The sequence below is a fragment of the Nicotiana tabacum genome, chromosome 19 (assembly GCF_000715075.1).
Source record: "Nicotiana tabacum cultivar K326 chromosome 19, ASM71507v2, whole genome shotgun sequence".
Classification (NCBI taxonomy): Eukaryota; Viridiplantae; Streptophyta; class Magnoliopsida; order Solanales; family Solanaceae; genus Nicotiana; species Nicotiana tabacum.
In genome coordinates this window covers 139,044,407-139,066,847 of record NC_134098.1, presented here as the reverse complement: position 1 = coordinate 139,066,847, position 22,441 = coordinate 139,044,407, and the positions used below count along the sequence as shown (strand labels likewise).

Genomic DNA, 22,441 nt, shown 5'->3' with positions numbered 1-22,441 from the left:
GGAGCCATAGCAAAATAAATCGTCGAATTCGGATATCGTATGAGAATTATGCCCATTTCCGTATCAAAAATGATTTCATGTCGTCGTCAGCGTCCAGGGTAGCGTGGGGCGCTATACCTGGCGCTGGGACTGCTGGAGGTACTGGAAAGGGCGCCACAGGCAGCGCCCCATGCCACATGTAGAGCCACAGACGTAAAAACCCCATAAAACGGGGGGTTTTTTGCCATTTTTACTCATTTTTTAGTTTGGGGAGCTCGGTGAAGGCGATTTTTGGGTGATTTTCGCGGAAAAAATATTGGAGTAAGTGTTTCTTATTCTATATTGATTATATTTTATGATTCCATATTTATTTACATCATGAATCTGTGAATTTATGGAAGAAAAATCAGATTTTTATAAAATCTTCCAAAAATGTAAAATGAAGATTTGAAGGTCAATCCGATGTCGGAATTTGATAATTTTGTATGGTTGAACTCGTATCGGAACGGGTGTTCGGATTTTGTGAGTTTCATCAGATTTCGAGACGTGGGACCTACTGTCGATTTTTCGAGCGGAGTTGAGAATTTTTGTAAATTGTTAAATTGTAAGCATTAGAGTAAGTTGTGATTAATTTGCATGTTGTTTGAATAGATACGAGTCGTTTGGCTTGAATTGAGGAGATAGGAAGGCGTATGGAGGTTGATACGCGCGGAATAGTATTTTCGGAGTATTGTACAACTTACTCGGTATTGGATTTGGCTTGTTCGAGGTAAGTAACTTTTCTAATCTTGGAGTTGAGGGTATAAACCCAGAATTATACATGTTATGTGTTTGGTGTTGAGGTGACGCACATGCTAGGTGACGGGCGTGTGGGCGTGCACCGTGTGAACTGTGATTTCGTTATTCCTGCGGAATTGTGTAGTTATCTGAACTTATCTGAAATCATGGAAATCTCCACGTACTAGAGCTATTGAGCTGAGAATCATGTTAAAATCATGTTGAGGCTATATGCAAGTATTATTGAGACCCACATAGGTCATATTGTTGTTGAATTTGTTTAAATTAAAATTTTAAAACTCGTTCAAGTTCATCCATTTCATATCATCTCTCAGTCTCTGTTGCTATTTATTGATTCATTATATCATCATTTTGGGCTAGTTTCATGATATTGTGAGCTCGAGAGACTGGAGAGATTGATGACTGAGTGAGACCGAGGGCCTGATTGTGAGGATAATTATGAGATCGGGCTGCACGCCGCAGCAGGCCATATTAGCTTTATATATTTTATTATTATGGGATCGGACTGTACGCCGCAACAGGCCAGATTGGCTTATTATCGCACGTGAGTTATCCGTGTGGATACATATATTGATACTATAGCACGTGAGTTGTCTGTGCAGCACGCGGGTTGTCCGTGCAAATTATAGCGCTTGGGCTGAAGGAGCCCCTCCGGAGTCTGTACCCACCCCCAGTGAGCGCATGTACCTACTGAGTGCGAGTGCCGAGCGTGAGTGTCGAGTGACTTAGGAGGATTGAGTGACTGTGAGGCATGAATGACTGGGAGGACTGAGTGACTGTGAGGATTGAGTGACTGGGAGGACTGAGTGACTGAAAGGATTGAATAACTGGGAGGACTGAGTGAAATGATATTCTGAGAGTATGCATATGGTTTTATCATTGAGGTTCATCGCATTGACATGCACACTTGGCATACATGCATAGAGATGCATTTTTCTCATGATGTACAGTATCACGTCATTCATGACTTCTCACACATATTGGTATATGGGCATATTGATGCATTTTTCACTGGCTATGTGGAAAGAAAATGAAACATCTTATTTATTGTTGAAAGAAATTTTTGAAAAAAATTACTGTTTCAAACTTACTCATATTTTTGGCAACTTCGGTAAAGGACTTGAGTTTTCACTGATACACTTGAAAGGCAAAGCTATTTTCAGAAATCATGATTAAGTTGAGCATGTTATTCTTGAACTATTACTTGTGCTGCTTTAAATTATATTGTTATGAAATGTTGTTGGCTATTGGTGTTAGACCCCGACTTGTGTTCCAGCTCGTCACTACTTTCAACCTAAGGTTAGGTTTGTTACTTATTGAGTACATATGGTCGGTTGTACTCATACTACACTCCTGCACCTTGCGTGCAGATATTGGATATTGATGTTGCTGCGATCGACGGGAGCTGGATTTGAAGATGTACCTGTGTTCCGGTCATAGCTGCCTCGTGTTCATGGTAGCCTTTGATTTATAAGAATCTGTTTATATACACTTCGAACAGATGATGCATTTATTTCATACCAGTTTTGTAAATTCTAATTTTAGAAACTCATGAGTTGTACTACCAGTCCTTGGGGAGTTTAATAGGGCCAGTTAAATATTATTTGAATTAGATATTTGTAAATTGGCTTACCTAACGGGTTGAGTTAGGTGTCATCACGGCTAGTTGAATTTTGGATCGTGACAATAAATGATTACCAGTCCACACTATATATGTAAAAGAATTAGTTGTCTAAATTCGTAACAGATGAAAGCTAAGGGATCAATGATTTTTTTTTCTTTTTTGGTTTTATTGCATCATTTAATTTAATTAAATGATTAGAAAACTGAAATAACAACCGATCCTTACGGTTTTGAATACTTGGAATTGTAAGGTTGTTGTTCCGATTCAATTTACGTTGAACCAAAGAGGTGACAGGTAAATTAAATATTTAATTAGGAATTAGTTGAACATGTTTAGAAAGAAGTGGATGTGGAGCATTAAAATAGGACTTATGAGCTTCTTATTCACTCATCTTTTTAATTAGGATTACACAATGCATTAAATAACTTAAATGCTCCTGAACGTGATTAACCTTCATGTAATTATAATATAACTATTTCATATTTATTATATAAAATGTTTAATGTTTTATTATATTTTACTTAAAATTAATTTACAACAAGGGCAAAATCGTAATCCAATTTAGAAGGTAGGAGCTTCCCACTTTTAGAGCCCGTTTGGACATAAGAATTTTTTCACTTTTTTTGAAACATTTTTACTTTTTTTCGAAATCAGTATTTGGCAATAAAATTTTCAATAATTACTTGAAGATGAATTTTAGAATTTTTCAAAAATTTGAAAAACTTCCAAAAACTGTTTTTAAAAATCTTCACTCAGATACTCATAAAACTTTATAAACAACCCAAAATTATATTCATGTCCAAACACAACTCTAATTTTCAAATACCATTTTCACTTGAAATTATTTTTCACTTCTTTTTTTTGAAATTTTACAATTCTTATGTCTAAACGCCCACTTAGACAATGGATATTTAAAATCTGACTAAACTGACCGAACCGTACCGTACCGTACCGAACTAATTTTTAGGTTTCTTTTAATAAAATAATATATTTTTATATAAATCTACAACCGTACCGATAATTAGGATAAGTTTTTTATTTTATTGTAATAAACCAAAAAAATACCAAACCGTACCGAATAAATTTACATGTGAAAACTATATTTATATATTAAGTTTAAAAATAATAAAATATTAAATTTTTCCTTGGGCCTTAGAATTATAAAAATGGTTACAAGCCACGTGATTAAAATCAAAATCTTAATTCCCAAATCTATTATGCTACTCCTACTAAACTAAATTATTTTCAGCATATTCACTAACAAGACACAAAGTATTCTACCGATTATGAGTAGCAAACTACAATATATTGAATATGTTTCCTTTCGTATGATTTAGATTTATCTTTTCGAATATTTAATCTTCTATAGACTTTATTCTCGAGTCCCAACTTGGTTAATGTGATGACCCGATAGGTCATCTTATGTTTTAGAACCTAATTTTGTACTTTGAAGCCTTAAATATCTTATTTTAGCCTTTTTCGATTTACGTGGTAGCCCGGGTGTTTTTCCGGAAAGCTTTTATGTTAAAAAGTGAGAAAATATAAAACTTTTGCCTTAAAATCTATTTTAATTGACTTCGGTCAACGTTTTAAGCAAACAGACCCGGATTCGTATTTTGACGGTCCCGGTGGGTCCGTATCGTGATTTGAGACTTGGGCGTATACCCAGAATCGAATTCGGAAGTCCCTAACCCAAGTTATCGGACTTTGTTGAAATATTAAAGTTTGAAAGCTTAATGACTTTGAAAGCTTGACCAATGTCTGATTTTATTGATATCGGGTCCGTATTTTAGTTTCAGAACCCGGTATAGGTCCAATACTATATTTATGACTTGTTTGTCAAATTTGGTGAGAAACGAAGTTGGTTTGACGTGATTCGGACGTCCGGTTGTGAAATTTGAAGTTCATGAGTTTTTCTTAAAAATTTTCTTTGATTTGATGCTAAATTCATAGTTTTAGGTATTATTTTGGCGATTTGATCACGCGAGCAAGTTCGTATGATGTTTTTACACTTGTGTGCATATTTGGTTTAGAGTCCCAAGGGCTCGGGTGAGTTTCAGATAGGCTACAGAGTGGTTTAGACTTAGAACTCGTGTTCTGCAATTTTCTGGTATTGGTCTCTGATCTCGCAATTGCGAGATCAGTGTTCGCATCTGCGAACATCCCAAATTCTACCAGGCTCGCATTTGCGAGCAAATTCTTCGCATTTGCGAAGAGAACCTGGGTCAGCATAAGTTCGCATTTGCGATCAAGAAGTCGCAATTGCGGGGAGGCCAGAGTTCGCATTTGCAACCAACACTTTGCACTGGCGAAGTGAGGCTGGGGCAGGCTTGGTCGCCAATGCGGAAGATCAATATTCACAATTGCGAACAAGTCATCGCATTTACGATGAAAGTAGAGATGGGAAGAACTTCGCATTTGCGATGGTTTCTTCGGTTCGCAAATGCGACATCTGCAACTGATCAAAATGGGACTTAGACGGGATTTTGGTTCATTCTCTCAAATTTTCAAAATAAGAAACCCTAGAGGCAATTTTTCAAAGAATTTTTCTTCGCCATATCATTGGTAAGTGATTCTAAACTAATTTCTTTCAATCTTTCACTACATTTCCTAGGATTTCAAACTAAAATCTTGTGTTTTCATGGTGGAAATTAGGGGTTTTGGGTAGAATTAAGGATTTTTATAAAATGGGGATTTAGACCTCAAATTGAGGTCGGATTTCAAAATAAATTACATAACTGGGCTCGTGAGTGAATGGGTATTCATATTTTGTGACTTTTACCCGATTTCGAGATGTGGGTTCGGGGAGGCTTTTTGGGATAATTTTCTAATTTCTTGCTTTAGCTTTGATTTCATTAATTAAATTAGTTTCTTATAGTTGTATTTATGGTATGTAATTGATTTTGGCTAGATTTGGGCCATTCGAAGTCGGGTATTCGTGGAAAAGGTATTGTTACCAATTGATTGAACTTGGTTCGAGGTAAGTGGCTTGCCTAATCTTGTGTGAGGAAAATCCCCTTAGGATTTGGTACTGTTGTGATATGTGAGCGCCGTGTACGTGAGGTGACGAGTACATACTGTAAAACTCGATTTTTTACTGAGTATCATTCTGTTTTTCTTTTAAATTGAGTTATATCGTTTTAATGAGTATTAGTCTGTTTCCATTCTTATTTGAGCTATTCGAATATGTGTAGTTATCCTATTTAGTCTAATATCGCATGTTTACGTGCTTTAACTGCTTATTTGAAATCTGTGAAGCATGCCTAGTTGATTTTCGGTTTTCCTTGTTCTTTATTAGTATTAACTGTAGAAATCTTGTTTTTAACTGTTGTATTTATCGGTTTGAGCTCTGTGTTTACTTTTGAGAATACGAGGCGGTTCCTCAGGAGTTCTCTCTGCACATTTACTTTTGAGACTACGAGGCGGTACCTCGGGAGTTCTCCCTGCATGTTTACTTTTGGGACTACGAGGCGGTACCTCGGGAGTTCTCCCTGCATGTTTACTTTTGGGACTACGAGGCGGTACCTCGGGAGATCCCCCTGCACATTTACTTTTAAGACTACGAGGCGGTATCTCGGGAGATCTCCTCACATATTTATTTTTGGGACTACGAGACGGTATCTCGGGAGATTCTCTGTTGAGTATTTATTTATTTTTGACTACGAGACGGTATCTCGGGAGCGCCCCTGTTGTTATCACATTGTGTTGTGTTATTATTTCTCTGTGAATTCTTTTTGTTAAATTTCCTGTTTTAGTTCATTTTATTATATCATCTATCTTATTATTATATCCCAGTAGGGCCCGGACCTGACCTCGTCACTACTCTACTGAGGTTAGATTTGGCACCTACTGGGTACTATTATGGTATACTGATGCTACTCTTTTGCACATATTTTGTGTGCAGATCCAGGTGCTTCTTATCAGCCCCACTATTAGCTGAGAGTGCTTGCTATTGTACAGAGACTTCAAGGTAAATCTCCCGCATCCGCAAATCTCGGAGTCCCCCTCTATTCTCTCCTATGTCATTTACCTTCCGTATTTTTTTATTAGACTCTGGTGTATAGAGATTCTAGTTTCCTTCTGTAGCTTGTGACTTATGATGTTTCGGGTTTTGGGAATACTGTGTATTACTAGAGTATTGGTTATTGTACATGCCAAGCGGCATTGTTACTAGTTATTTAGTTATCTGTTGCAGTTAGTTGTTAAGTTTTACTTCCATTTTGTTATTTTCGCATTTTGTTAGGCTTACCTAGTCGTAGAGACTAGGTGCCGTCACGACGTCTTACGGAGGGAGAATTGGGTCGTGACAGTTAATATCTTTCTACTCGTGTGATTTATCTTTTCTTTATCTTTACTTAGTTTCTTTTACGTTATTGTAAAGTAGTTGATGGATCTATACTCTGGTCATCTTTCATGTTTTCTTAATTCATCACTATTTAAACAGTAAACTGTCTAGAGAGTTTTGCTAATTCCTATAAAAGTATGTATGTTATTGCATTCTACTTTTACTAGTGACTTTTACGTGACATTTAAAATATCAAAAATTAAACGATTCGTACCGATACCGAAGAGAAAGCGACATGATTGGGACGGTTTTGAAAAGTTTTATTTTGATTACACATAATAGAATAATCGAAAAATTGGTATGGTACAAATTATATAAAATAACTGACCGAACCGAATCATTGACACCCCTAATACATATTATTGAACAATATCAATAAGCATCTGCCTCTACTTGTTAGGATATGATCACACGAACATTAAAGGAGTAGTTAATAAGACCGAAATTAGCGTAAACTTTGGTAAATCTGAGCATGAATCTCCAGAGAGGAAGTTCAACTCTACTAACTTAAAACATAGAAAAGTTCTCTGACATTCTTCATTCGTTCAGTGGCTTTTTCGACAACTACTCAAACCATCGTGATAAACAATTATGGAAAAGATTTGATTTCTATAGTTTCGCGGGGAATAAAATGATTCCCCATCGGTTAATCATTTTTGTAATTAGACCGACGACTATATTGACCTTTGCTTAACTTTTATGTACTTATCAAGGTTAAAATTCACGAGTCTTAAAAATATCTACCGGTTCTCTGTTAGGTTTTTCAAGTTTATATGTGTTAAGAAACCACCTAAAGTTTGATTAAAGAAAAATCAAGGCAGTACTTTGTGTCATTTCTGGGTTCCCGCTTTATTCCAAACATGATGAGGATATGCAAACCAAAACTTATCCATCAAAGCTTTTGACTTAACTTTTTGGAAAAGGGCGTCCAATTTTTCTTTATTTTTTATATAACGGTGGTATCGGAGCTATCTTGTGCAAAACTCAAATATTAAAGGAAAAACAAGTAAAAGAGAATATAATTATGGATCCACCTACCTTTGATTTAAAGCACCCAAATAAGAACAGGCTAATAAAACCCCAATTTTTGACCTCTCCTAGTTTAGTCCCATAAGCTAGTACTAGTATTTCTCAAAACACTAATAAGTGCTTCCCTTAACTTCCTATTATGCTTAGAACTCTGTGATTGATGCGTTCCACGTAACTACATTTCACTCCGGAATTTCATCAAACATCTGACGAGCATCATCAGGTTTCTGACAAATGGCACATATGTGTGAGGTAAGTTTTTGTATGAATATCAGAAGAGAAACCAATTTGAAATTGCGTTACCGTGATGGGAATTTCCAACTTCTCCCCAACATAACTGAGCAACTGACTTGAGAACTGCTTTATCTTATATTTAGACGTACATTCTTTTATTGAATTGAGTTGTTGAAAGATCATCAATACTTACGGTGTGATATCCTTTTCTGTGTTTTTATCATGACTGTAAATTCTTCATCTTCGCACAAACTTTTATGTTGCTTCAGAGTTCGCTTTAATGTTGAATCCTCACAGTTTGTCTAGCTACTGATTTCAAGTTAATTTTTGGTTTCCGTTGTAATTCCAAGCATGATGAGGTTTGAGGACCTGATGGAAATTTGCAGATTAATCCATCATAGGTGGATAGGAGTTATACTCGGTATATATACATAAAAATAAATTTTTGGCCTAACTAATTTAAATACAAGGGCCAAATATAACCTTATACTTTCGAAAAGGGTTTAAATATAGCTTTCGTTATACTATGAGTCCAAATATATCCATGTCGCTATATTTTGGGTTCAAATATACCCCTCATTTAAACGGAGGGACACGTGTCATCGTCCTGTTGGCAAATTCTAAATATCTCCTAATTAATTAAAAAGACTCATACCCATAACCATACCCATTACCCATATCCGAAAAGTATTTTTCTAAAGCAATTTTTTTGTAAAAATTGAAAAAAAAAAAAAGATTCAACTAAAAAAACTAATACCCATGTAGTCCGCTACTTTAGGAAAGTCTTTTTTTTTTTCAGTTTTTAAAACAAAATATTTTTTTTTCAATTTTTACAAAAACATTGCTTTAAAAAAAACTGAAAAAAATGAAAAATATTTTTTTGTAAAAGCTGAAAAAAAGATTCAACAAAATATTTTCGTTTTTTTAAAACTAATGCACCTGTAGTCCACTCTTTTTTTTTCAGTTTCTATAACAAAATCTTTTTTTTTTTTTCAGTTTTTACAAAAAAATTGCTTTAAAAAAAATTGAAAAAACTGAAAAATATTTTTTTTGTAAAAACTGAAAAAAAAAAAAAGATTTTGTTTTAAAAACTAAAAAAAAGACTTTCCTAAAGTAGTGGACTACAGGTGCATTAGTTTTTTAAAAAATGAAAATATTTTGTTGAACCTTTTTTTTCTTTAGTTTTTACAAAAAAAATTGCTTTAGAAAATTGCTTTTCGGGTATGAGTAATTGGTATGGTTATGGGTATGAGTCTTTTTAATTAATTAGGAGATATTTAAAATTGGTCAACATGACGATGACATGTGTCCCTCCGTTTAAATGAGGGGTATATTTGAATACAAAGTATAGCGGCATGGGTATATTTGGACTCATAGTATAATGAATGGTATATTTAAACCTTTTTCGAAAGTACATGGGTATATTTGATCCTTTTCCAATTTAAAAATCTGATATTTAAAAATCCTTTTTATTGTCAAAAAATTGTTATTGGAGGAATCAAAAGTGAAATTACATATCGAATTAGAACTTCATATAATTGAGGGACTAAAACATTATTATACAAAATTAAATATTATAGCCAGCATTGTCGCCTTGCTATGCGGGAGCGGGCTGCTACGCCAAATGGTCACCATATTTTAAATCTTCTGCAAATCCTTTTAATTCATCATCTTTAACCATAGTCATAACAGATTTATTCCTAGCTAACCGATCATTCATTCTTCCAAAGTTTGATGCACTAATGATGGGACCAAAAATCCATATAGTTTCAAGAAAATTAATAAAACCTTCAAATCCAACTCCAAAGCATCTTCAAAGCTTCAAGTTATCTTTATTTGATCAACTTGCTCCTTCATATCATATCAAGATCATTCTCTATTATAACAACATTGGAGAAAACAAAGCTGCTAATAATTCTCAATTACTTACACAATTGGAGGAACCATTGGCCCACACTTTATCCAAGTTTTACCCACTAGCTGGTAGACTTGTCAAAGATCAAGAACATCTCTTTATTGATTGCAGCGACCAAGGTGTTGAATATTTAGAAGCTAAAGTTGATGGGACACTAGCTGAGTTGCTTCGTCAAGGACTTGATGTTGAAAATTTGGATCAACTTTTACCACAAGAAGTTGGTCCAGCTGACTCTGCCACTAGTCCATTAGTGACTATCCAAACTACTTTATTTTATTGCGGAGGACTTGCTATTGGGGTGTGCGTTTCCCACAAAGTTGCAGATACTTCCACAGTCCTTTCATTCATCAATGGATGGGCCAAAGCAAATCAAGGAGAGAATATCAATAAGGTACTGTGCCCAGTTTTTCCGTTCCTTCATTGTTTTAACTTAAAAACTCTATGGTTCAAAACATTCCTGAACTTGCTGAATACATGGAAGTGAAAATCGTAATGAGAAGATTTCTGTTTGACGGGTCTGATATTGCTAGACTTGAAGAGTTATTCAAGGAAAATGCAACTACTGACCGAGAAATCCAACCTACACGAGTGACATTGGTGACTGCTGTCATATGGAAGGCTTTAATCAGTATGGCTCAAGCCATACATGGCCAATTACGGCCTTCTTTACTAGTCATTGTTATTAACTTGCGGGGAAGAACTGCAGTTGTTCCCATATCCAAAAATGCTTTTGGGAACTCTTGGACTACACTCATTGCTCGCTTTACTCCAACGGGGAATATATTAGAATGGTTTCATTTGGTACCACTGCTGTCCAATGCAGTGAGAAACACTGCCAAGTTCATTAGTAAAGCAAGTAGTGAGGAGATTTCTTTGTTAGCAGCTACGACTTTTAAAGAGGAACAGGAAGGATTTTTGAAAAACAGCGGCATTGATGCATTTATATGTACCAGTTGGAGTAAGTTACCAGCATATGATGCTGACTTTGGTTGGGGAAGGCCTTCTTGGGTTAGCAGTGCACGTCGCTGCTGTGAAATGATCACTCTGTTGGATAGCAAATGTGGTGACGGAATTGAAGCATGGGTGTCTTTGAATGAGAAAGACATGTATGAACTTGAACGTGATAAAGACATTTGTACTTTTATTTCGTCGCAATAAATCATCTAAAAACAGTTAATTCACATCGTAGCAAGTTGTTGACTTTGTTATTTTTCTCTGGCCTTTCTTTATATTAGAACTGATCAGGACAGGTAATGTTGTTTTACATAACAGTAGAATGAAAGATACAGCAATTCATTGAAAATACATTTACTGTGAAGCTTGAGTCATTGAATAATTGTTGCTCGTGAGAGCTTGAAGTGGAGCTAGTAGTATCACCAGCAAAGTGTGATTTTGACCGCTTTGGGTTTCGCCATGGCTGGAGTTTGATCCACTTTCTATGGATTATAGGTTCTCTTGAAGTAAATATACATGCCAGTTGCATATTTTGGAGATTGGAAATAATCCGTTGTAAATGAGAAAAGTCAGCACAAGATAATTAAAGCACCTAAATTTAATCTACCTTGTTTGAATCACATGTTCTCTTGTAGGAAAGTTACATGCATCATGAATATTTTCGAGATTGTGGATGAGATTCCTTTGTAATGAGCAAATTCAAAACATGATAATTAAAGCACCTAAATTCTTTATGAAATTTATGTCGTGTTCATTACAAACGAGGGGAATAAACTAATGCCAACTAGTACAAAGTTGATGAAATGCGGAACATGTCTAAGGATGGGATTAGGCCTCTGTAAGAGAACCTGTTGACTGAGGAATATTTTAAGAACAACTTGAAATTCAGAAATCAACAAAACATAAAAAGAACTCTAGTCCAGAAATTTTGCCCCTTTTTATTTTTAGATATTTCCTTATTAAGAAAAATTCAGAGCTCTTTTTGTTTGTCTTTTTTTCTGTAGTGGATTTCAGGTTGTCAAGTCAATCCTTATGGCCAAGTTGGAGATTCAAATTCAGACAAGGAAAACGGTAAGGCCCTCAACTCCTACCCCAGACCACCTTTGGTTCCTCAATCTTGCATTGTTTGATCAGCTAGCTCGTCGTATCTATGTACCAGTACTACTCCACTACTTCTACTTGCCGAGCAGTGAATGGAACAGCGCAGAAAACACTGAAAGATATGATAAGCTGCAAAAATCTTTGGCTGAGACCTTAGCCAAGTTTTACCCTCTAGCAGGAAGATTTAGAAAAGATGACCTCTCAATTCACTGCAATGATGAAGGTGTTGAATATGTTGAAACCAAAGTCAATGCGATTCTTCCATGGTTGAGCTTTTGGATGATCTTCTTCCAAAAACAGATCTTCCATCAAGCCCATTACTTGGAATCCAAGTAAACATATTCAATTGTGGAGGCCTATTCATTGGAATACAAATTTCTCACATCGTAGCAGATGCTTTCACGTTAGCAACATTTGTCACGTAATGGGCACACATTAGCCAAACAGGAACGACAAAGGGCTGTCTCTCAAGCTTCGGTCACTTGCAATCGCTCTTTCCCACAAGAGTGCTATCAGTACCTCAGCCTTCACCACCTTCCAACAGAGGCGCTAAGATTGCCAGAGGAAGGTTTGTGTTTAATGCTTTAGCAATAGCAAAGCTGAAAGACAAAATTGGCTCAAGTGCCACATTCACAAAACCTACTCGAGTGGTGGTGGTTATGTCGTTAATATGGAATTCTAGTGGGCATTTCCACATCCAAACATGGACAATCAAGGGACTCTACTTTATTCTTTCCCATAAATTTGAGGGGAAAATCAAAGATAACATCTACAGAACATGCTCTAGGGAATTTCTTGATGTCTGGAATTGCTACTCTCGAGGCTAACAAATCAAGAACAGAGTTGAATGATTTTGTTAACTTGGTAGGAAATGCATCAAGGAACACATCTGTAGGCATTGGTAAGGCAAGCATCGATGATATTACCTCTATGGTTGTTAAAAATAACACAGAATTTTCAAACAAGTTTGGTCAGAAAGACAAAATGGACATTTATGCTATGACTAGTTGGTGCAGATTCCCCTGGTATGAAGCCGACTTTGGCTGGGGAAAGCCATTCTGAGTGAGCTCTGTGGATCGATCTATGGAATTAATTAGTCTGTTTGACACAAAAGATGGTGATGGAATAGAAGCATGGTTAGGTTTGAATGAGAATGATATGACTGAATTCGAGAGAGACCCTGACATTTTGACATATTGTCCTCCACTTCAGAAGTAGCATTTGATTCCTCAAATTGGATAAATTGAAACTGCATTTGTCCAGTTGACAATTGTTTATGGTCTGTAACTGGTGTTCCAAATTTTAAGTGTTCTCTTTCATCAGAATTATTTTTCTGCTGTTTGGGATCCTATAAAGAAATTGCTTACATTGATCCAGAACCTGCTAAGCCTTTTTAGGGACTGAGATTTAGCTTTAGTAATTGGCTAATCTTTCTCTTTTTGAGTTTGATGTTTAGATATTAAGATAATTGAGATTTAGCTTAAGTGGTTTTTTTGCCACTTCATTTCTGTTGTTCATGCTCTGAGAATTGCATCCGAATTGAATGGTTTGAAATATCTTGCAGGCATGCTAAAATGTGTAACATATTTTACCAGAATGCAAAGAAGTTTACTCATTTTACGGTATGTCACCATTAAATAGATGACAAAAGAAAACATATTTTTTGTAAGGAATTTAAATTCACTAGCACAACTCCAAGTTTAAGGCAACCTTTACTTTTTCCATAAAATTCACTCATGTCCCGCTTTCACGTATCTGAAAAACTTATCTCCTCCTATTTACTTCATGATGTGAGATTTTCGAAATTCACCATATTACATATTTTATAGAGCCAAACCCTAGTAGCCAAATGCCTTGCTATTAGTTAGGCACCTTGCATTGGTAGTTAGACGTCACATTTTAATCAATTCCATAGTTTTGGAGTTCAATAAACAACAATAATTACTTAAAGAGCAACTTGTGCAAAACTCATTGCGCATATAAAATATGTGACTTCATTTTGATAAGTAAACTTGACTTTTATATTTACAACAACAACAACTCAGTATAATCTCACTAGTGGTGTCTGGGGAGGATAGTGTGTACGCAGATCTTATCCCTACTCTGGGATAGAAAGACTATTTCCGATAGACTCTCGGCTCACTCCCTTGACTATTATATTTGCAAAGTGCAAATAGAGATGGAGACTATGTTGGTGCTTGCTCGGACATGACTTCCATCAAACGCATGGAAAGGTATCAGCGTTATCACAAAAGGTAACAAAAGGGGGGAAAAAACATACTCGTATTCTGTGCAATGAAATTTTAACCATGATTAATTAAACGTTATCATTTAACCGTTAAACGATATATACTCTCACGCTAATTTATGGTTTGAACTTTGATGACATAAATAAGTATTTTTCCCCGCGTAAGGTTTCTTGATGTGAAAGGATTAGACCACTTCCAATTTGTGGCATCCAATTCTAACCAATGACCAACTTTTAAAGAAAGTCCCCTTTGTGTCTCATTTCTTTTTACTTAGGGAAAATGGCCAAATATACCCTTCTATCTTAATTTAACTCATGTTATATTATCGGATCAAATTTACTCTTATCGTTATATTATCGGGTTAAATTTATCCCTACACTCAGCAAACTTTTAAAAATAACCCTTGATCTGTTAAGTAATCCAAAATCTTCCAAATTCCTTTTATTTAAATTACTTGTTGTTCTTCTTGGTCCACTATTTTAATTTCAAAAATTACTATTGATGTGAATGCTAAAGTTAATAGACTATACAAATTATTCATAATTCCTTTTATTATCAATGCACCCATTTCTCTTTTTGTAATAAATAAAATTGGTTTAAAATTTTATTTATTTTTCAATCATTTACATACCGTAGAATTTAGTGGATCTATTTATTGTGTATTACGCGTAACTGATCATCATGTATGTACATGTATATTCAAATATATTTTGTCATTGTCTGGTTAGTATAGAGTTCGATCGACTAACTTAAGAGTACAAAATGTGTAGGCATTTAACTAAAATAAAGTTGAATTAGACAATGTAAAGTCTTCGAGGAACTTCAACTTCAATCACTAATAATTGCAAAGTCTCCATACATTTGGTGCAACGAATTCATTAAAATTTGGATGTTGCAAATACTTTTAGAATTTAGAAAAGTTACCTAATTTAGATTTTTCAATTTACTATACTTTGTTTATTCGGTTCTATTATTTAATATTATTTTCTCTTATTTTGTTTTCTCTAATTCAGAAAGCAGGTAAATGCCAATTATTTCAAAAATAATGGACCAAAAAGAACAACAAGTAATTTAAATAAAAGGAATTTGGGAGATTTTGGATTATTTAACAAATCAAGGGGTATTTTTAAAAGTTTGCTAATTGTAGGGGTAAATTTGGCCCGATAGTATAACGGTAGGGGTAAATTTGGTTTGATAGTATAACAGAGGTTAAATATAGACAATATATGAAAGTAGAGGGGTATATTTGACCCTTTTCCATTTCCCTTATTTTGTCTTTTCTTCTGGCTAGTCATATGCCCCTCTGAAGCGGAGCCTTGGCGGAACTGGTAAAGTTGCTGTCATGTGACCAGGAGGTCACGGGTTCAATCCGTAGAAACAGCCTCTTGCATAAATGCAGGGTAAGGCTGCGTACAATAAACCCTTATGGGTCGGCCCTTCCCCGGACCCCGCGCATCGCGAAAACTTAGTGCACCGGGCTACCCTAGTCATATGCCCCTCTGGCACATATATGGATGATCAATTCTTGGCAACAAAAAGAAAAAGTGCTCTTTAAACTGAGGGTGTGTTTGGTATAATGAAAAATATTTTCCGTGGAAAACAAGTAGTAATTTTACTCATTTTTCGGTGTTTGGTACGCAAATTAAGGAAAATAACTTCTCAAGAGTATTCATAAATAATTTAGATACAATAAACATGAAACCATAAACTTTCGAACTAACAACCTTTCGCACCCACAAATTCCATAAACTTCCGAACCCCTAAACTTTCGAACACGTAAACTCTATAATTTTTAAACCCGCAAACTTCCAAACACATAAACCTCCGAGCTTATAGCTTTGAAACTCGTAAAATTTCGAACCTGTAAACTGAAAAATAAAAAAACCAAAACTGAAATCTGAAAAAAAAAGAAAAAGAAAAAACCTTTTTGGAGAGAGGTGAAGGGGGTTGGGGGTTAGATGTGAGGGTAAGTGGAGTTTTTGAAAAATGTTTTCCTAACTTTTTCTAGGAAAGTCATTTTTCTCCAATTTCAGAAAAATATTTTCCAAACTATTTTGTGCAACCAAACAGCAAAAAATGGGAACATTTCCGTCATACCAAACACACCTTGAAAGTGAAAAAATTCTCCACTTAAGCCTATTTACGAACACCTTTTAATTTTCAAAATACCAATATGCTGCTGCATCATCTTTGGGCAACTTTAAGGTTCAGCTAACTACTTATTATCAGTAAAAGGAATCAAACCAACATCCATCATGTTTAAATTGCCAACAATGACTCATTAACATCAAGTTGCTACCAAGCGTTACAGCCTATAGCAAGATTCCAAATACATTCAGCAATGCAAGAAATACACTCTCTTTCAATGTCTTTTTCCTCCTTTTCACTAACCCTTGAGATGGGACCAAGGACAAAGTGAATCGCGTTACTTTCTTATCAATGCTAATATACATTTAAGGACAAGAAGAATGTCCATATACATAATCTTCACCAAGAAATCATTATTCCATTACAAGCAGCAATAAAACTATGACTAAGATATGAATTATTTGTTATGGTATCCCGAGTTTGCATCCAGGTGATTGCTATGTCTCCAGCAAGTTGTTCACCAACAAGAACATCTTATCAGTTCCCAAGCCTAGAAACATTAATATGTTATGAATTCTATATAGTAGAAATATTCTCCGCGCTTGGTTTACCATTTGATGTGCTGGTGCTGGTGCTGGTTGCAGGGCGAATAAGGTCCAACCCATATACATGGCCCATTTTAGCACGTTTTGTTTCCAGATATTTCTTGTTTTCTTTTGTAATGGGACACAGAAGTGGGACCCTACCAGAAATTGCCAAACCATAACCCTTAAGCCCTCTATATTTTGCAGGATTGTTTGTCATCAACTTCATGGTTCGAACACCAAGATCCCTCAACATCTGCAGAAGGATACAAGTTTAGCTTTGCTATATGATACGTAGATTTACATACAATTTACAGCATGATGCAGAAAGAGCTCATATGTACACCAGATTTTTTTTTTTATAGAAAGTAAGTACCTGCGCACCAATCCCATACTCTCTTGAATCAACGGGCAAACCAAGCTCTTCATTTGCTTCGACAGTATCACGTCCAGCATCTTGTAAATTATAAGCGCGAAGTTTGTGACCCAAACCAATTCCTCTACCCTCATGACCACGGAGGTAAACCAAAACCCCCCTGCCAGCAGCCTCAATTTGTTGCATTGCAAGCGCCAGCTGGTTCCCACAGTCACATCTGGCTGAACCGAATATATCTCCTGTGAGGCACTCTGAGTGTACGCGGACAAGAATATCTTGGCCGTCTCCAATATCTCCCTGTTCATTCCACAAACTCGTCCAAAATCAGTCCCAAACACGAAACGAACTTTGCCAATTAGATATTACCATAGTTTGCATTAATATAAATTTGCTACAAGGATGCCAAACTGTAAGATGGTGTAAGATACAATAGCACACGTGCTCTTCCCCTTTACAATTAAGAAAAAAGATGGAACCTCATGTTTCTACTAGATATACCTAGTTTTGTGATTACTGCTGAAGATAGATGAGAGAATATCCCCAAAGGTGCTCACCTTAACCATAGCAATGTGCTCAATTCCATCTATTATTGACTTGAAGCAATGGGCAGTGAATGGGCCCCACATAGTAGGTAATCTTGCAGCAGAAGCATGCTCTACCAACTGATCTCTTTTCCTCCTATATCTGTATAAAAGGAAGTTCTTGTCAGATGATATACCAAAAATTTAATGTAGTAGAAACAAGTGGAAGAGGGGCTAAAAGAATGCTTGCTTTCAAGCAAACTGGCTTGCTGGACAAAGCAAGGACAACGAAAGTCACATCTAACAAATTTTAAGATATTAGTGCAGCTAAATGCAGACCAAAAGAGAAAAAAATCAAAAGTAGACTTCTTATTCAACATAGAGAACTATCGACTTAAAGGGGAACTGACTGATGTAAAAGCAGGGAAAAAGAACATTTTTAGAAGTTGTTTAGTTAGAAACACAATGTGGATTCATAATTAGGAAGCTATTACAGCTTGGAGCTCCTGGCCATCAAAATAGAACTTTAACACAGCTCTTGGTTTCTCTCAAGGGATAAGGGGCATGAACTTTTGCATAATTTCTTATGCAGTTAGGATGAAAGAAAGATGAAGCTAAAAAGAAAATAGATCCAAAGTAAAAATAAAAAGAAGCTTCTCACTTCAGAACCATCAGAAGTATCTAGTCATCAAGTTACAGAAGGACAAAACAATAAAGCACCAAGGAATTATTCAGAAACAACGATTCCTAATGAAATCAGAAGGAGATCTGCTAACTACCTGATTAAATCAGCAACTGATATGATCTTCAAGTTATGTTCTTTTGCAAATTGACGAAGCTTAGGCAATCTGGCCATGGAACCATCTTCATCCACAATTTCGCATATTACTCCAACGGGGTCTAAGCCAGCTAACATGGCTAGATCCACAGAAGCTTCAGTATGTCCAGCTCGTTTTAGAACCCCACCTGGCCTGTATTTCAAAGGAAAAATATGACCTGGTCGGTTGAAATCCTCAGGCTTCGAATCTCCGGATGCAAGTGCCAGTACTGTCGTTGCTCTATCTTGAGCAGACACCCCTGTAGTTGTTCCATGTTTTGCATCCTGTGTGATTGTTTTACCATCAATACTCCATAAGTATCAATTTAAGAGGATACTACTAGACTAGGGTGCTAAAAGGACAACCAGCAGCAAGAGGAAGCACACACGAGGAATAATTCTCAAAAAGTTTTTTGACTCAGAATCCCAGTAAGAAATTAAATGCTAGCAGTAAATGTTTGTAATAAATGAGCCTTAAGTATGTTGGTTTACATGTTTACCATTAGCAAATGTAGAAGTAAAACAGAGAAGACAAAGATAGTTGTACTCCACACAGCTGCAAGAATTGCAAGACCATATCCTTAAAATATCCCCTGGGGAAACACAGTATTCCGGCATTGACTGGGAGTTAAAGTTAATGCATTTAGGAAAGTGGTAAGCAAAGAAGGCATGCTTGCATATACAAGTTAAACGTAAATTTTAGAATTTCTGTTCTCCTCATCTCTCAAAACAGAACAAATCCACTGTGATTCATTTGATATGTTAAAATAGGGAACACATTTGATAAGTTTCTTTGCACATATTTACTTTTTCATTTTCTGAATTCACGAAGTGTCGAAGTCAGCTTGAGGTCACCACGAATACTTGCTAATGAGGTGCTAATTACATATCTTATGTATCCCAGCAATTATGGTGTTGCACTAAGGTAGTATTCTTTCTATCTACAGACTGCCCACAAATAATACTAATAAGCATTTTTTTAACTCTTGTAACAAATTCATAGCAGAAAATTCATAACATCTTTCTTTCTTTCTTTGGGTCGTATGCTTTAGAAATCAAACAACTTATGTATCAGGGAGGTTTGGAAATGTTAATCCAGATTCTGAAATGAGAACTAGCCTGCCAATAAGCAAGTAAATTTTCCTCCTCCAACAAAGAGACATGCAAAGGTGAGTGATTAAGTTAATACATACCACTGAGACTGTAAATGCTGTACAAAGTTTCTCCTCATTCTTTTTATCGTTTACCATCAGAGGAAGCTGTAACCTCTCCAAGTCTTCCTCTAACATGCTCACACACACTATCCCTGTTCCATGCCTCACAAAGAAAGCCATAGCTTCTGGTGTAGCTTTGGATGCAGCCATTACTAAATCCCCTTCATTTTCTCTGTCTTCATCATCTACAACTAGCACCATCTGCAAAATGGATTGACTTAGTTTACATAACATGAGAGACAAGCTTTTGATGAATTTTAAGAACCATCTTTTTTTCTTTTTGATAAGTTTAAGAACCTACTTTTCCTTGGCGAACGTCTTCGATGGCCTCAGGAACAGATGAGAAACCTTGTGTCGGCCGATCCAAATCGAATTCATCATTATCTAAAGGAAAGCCATTTGTTGTGGGAACAACATCTGCTGCTAGCGTTCCAAAGGCTACAGCATCAGGTTGAGTCTCAGTTCCAGTAAATAGACTACTGAACAGAGAACTGTCACCCCTGGATTGAGAAAGGGCGTCTCCTTCACTCGATAAGAATGTAGATTTAATCTTAAAATCATTCTTGATGGTAAAGTGTGCTCTAGCATTAAGCCGTATGAATGACTCTGAAGAGACCCCATTAACAGAATATACATCTCCAGAGTGCAGTCCATTGAACAACTTGAAGTTCTTTAATGCTCTACAAAAAAAGTGAGCAAATCAGGTAGATGAAAAATCGATATTTAAACGGGTGAATGTTGAATGCTGAACCACATGAAAGATTTGAACATTATAAACTAAGCTGATGCCAATAACTGATCTTAGTAAGTTTTTGCATTGCTAAATATGCTACACCTGAATAAATTTTACATATCCATTTTCCTGCTTAGCATCTTCTCTGTGCTATCCAAAATCTATTTGCTTAAAGTAAGATCAGAAGTAGCAACAAAACTAAACCTTTTTTCTAAACAAAAGACATCATCAACATACACCAATTGTTATCGTCTGTACATAAGTTTTCTGATACTGGTACATATTAAATCTCCTAAAAATCTAACAATCATCTATGCAAAAGCGACTGTGGACTCTTGACACCTTCAAGAGTTCTGTTACTCCTTCTCCCCATATAAGCCCAAAAACATAAAAGCATATAAAAACTTAATAAACCCCCTTTTTTGCAGGAAAGTTTTAAATCTTGCTTCAGGTGCTACTATTAAGCCTCAATCCTTACTAAACAAAAAGGCATAAAAAATTCCATGACAAAGGCAAATATAAGGAGACTTTAAAAGCATTAAAATTGTATAACTAATTGATGCAGATAACTCTCTAAAGTTGAACAAAAACAACAGCATAACTTGCACAAACAAAAGATGCTGAATCCACAGTGTATTCACATAATAAGAACAAAGTCCTCAAACTGATCCAAATTAAACATGCCCAAAAAAGAGAATGAATCCGGTAGAAGGACTACAAAACCCCAAAATCAAATTAGAAATACAGCTCAGTTGCAAAAACACAATTCTTGGAAAATAAGCAAAGAAAAACTTACTCGGAACGAGATAAACATGTTGAAGAGAGAGAAATGTTGATAGAAGCCATTAATGTTGTTTGAACGAAAACAATAAGATTTCAGAAAGGTTTAGGAAATAGGAAGGTTGGAAGAATTAAATGCTATGGTACTTTGCTGGTGATGTCCTATTTCTCACTGACTAATAGGAATCTACTATATAGCTGCCCACAAGTGGAATATTATATCCCCATTGAACCAACAAATGTTTCTTTATTTTTTTAACAGCATGCCGTTTTTTGTTGTTGATAATAAAGTTAACTAATGTGGTTCATATTCCTGTCAAAAAGTATTGTATGGATAACCCTTGGTTCATCGTATTATGTTGTGACAGAGCAAAATTCAAAATTTAAAGTTTATTGGTTCTGAATAAGTCATAAAATTTATAATTCGTTTTAGTTATTGGATTCGCAATTAAATATTTATATATAAATTTTCAAGTATAAATAAAATATTTAAGTAAAAGTGACTGGTTCATCCGAACCCATAAATTATACGGTGTTGTGACAACTAATTTAATATGTATTGGCATGAATAGTGACGATTGTTGAATATATTGGTATGGGTCATGCTTCAGCACGATTACAAGCATGGATCCCCATAATATTCTAGTATTAAAAACTACAATTAAAAATTAGGCATGTGGATAAATGAGTTTGCATACAAAATATTTGAATTAGGAGTGATTATAAATACATATAGGCATAGCGAGGAAATAATGTCGAAGAAACTCTGAAATGCAAATTTTAGAAAAGTTTTTGCAACTCTATATTTGGAGAGACAAAGATAATACCCCATCTTATCAATTTTATGGATATTTATAATATTTTTTTTTAATAATATTAGAGGAACAAATATGTTTGCGCTACTTTATAGAAATATGATATTATCTTCTGGATATCGCTACTCAAATATTAGCAAAATTTGAGATCAAGAGCAACAAATCAATTAGGAAGTTCTAGTCAGTGGACAATAAATATGTTTACGCTATTTTTATTTAATCAAAAATTTGATCCCTACATCTACATGCATGCTAAATGCCTACTAGTTACAACAAGTTAGGAAC

General features: G+C 35.4%; 2 protein-coding genes across 3 annotated transcripts; one reads left to right on the top strand and one right to left on the bottom strand.

Moving 5' to 3' along the window:
• Nucleotides 1–7,625: 7,625 nt before the first annotated feature.
• Nucleotides 7,626–13,358, top strand: LOC107780054 (limonoid 21-O-acetyltransferse-like). 2 transcript variants are annotated; one of them, XM_075238756.1, is made up of 3 exons: nt 7,626–8,027; nt 10,036–10,315; nt 10,455–11,139. In XM_075238756.1, the coding sequence occupies exons 2-3, from the start codon at nt 10,275–10,277 to the stop codon at nt 11,080–11,082; spliced, it is 669 nt and encodes a 222-aa protein (XP_075094857.1). In that variant the 5' UTR covers nt 7,626–8,027; nt 10,036–10,274; the 3' UTR covers nt 11,083–11,139. The 2 variants fall into 2 exon arrangements, with proteins under 2 accessions (XP_075094857.1, XP_016456062.2); XM_016600576.2 differs by lacking the exons at nt 7,626–8,027; nt 10,455–11,139 and adding exons at nt 11,883–11,949; nt 12,038–13,358 and having other exon boundaries at nt 9,189–10,315.
• A 3,534-nt stretch (nt 13,359–16,892) lies between these two features.
• LOC107780053 (bifunctional riboflavin biosynthesis protein RIBA 1, chloroplastic-like) lies at nt 16,893–21,407 on the bottom strand. Its single transcript, NM_001325296.1, is given in 7 exon segments — nt 16,893–17,156; nt 17,277–17,573; nt 17,831–17,960; nt 18,577–18,899; nt 19,808–20,029; nt 20,130–20,508; nt 21,358–21,407. Coding segments are annotated over 7 exon segments (1,665 nt in total).
• Between the last annotated feature and the right edge of the window lie 1,034 nt (nt 21,408–22,441).

Excerpts from the sequence above, each read along its gene's own strand:
- LOC107780054 (XM_016600576.2), top strand. The coding sequence starts at position 9,752 with ATGATGGGACCAAAAATCCATATAGTTTCAAGAAAATTAATAAAACCT. Across the intron at positions 10,316-11,882 it reads AAGGAGAGAATATCAATAAG|TGGATTTCAGGTTGTCAAGT; the intron begins GTACTGTGCCCA and ends TTTTTTCTGTAG. Across the intron at positions 11,950-12,037 it reads AAATTCAGACAAGGAAAACG|TACTACTCCACTACTTCTAC; the intron begins GTAAGGCCCTCA and ends TCTATGTACCAG.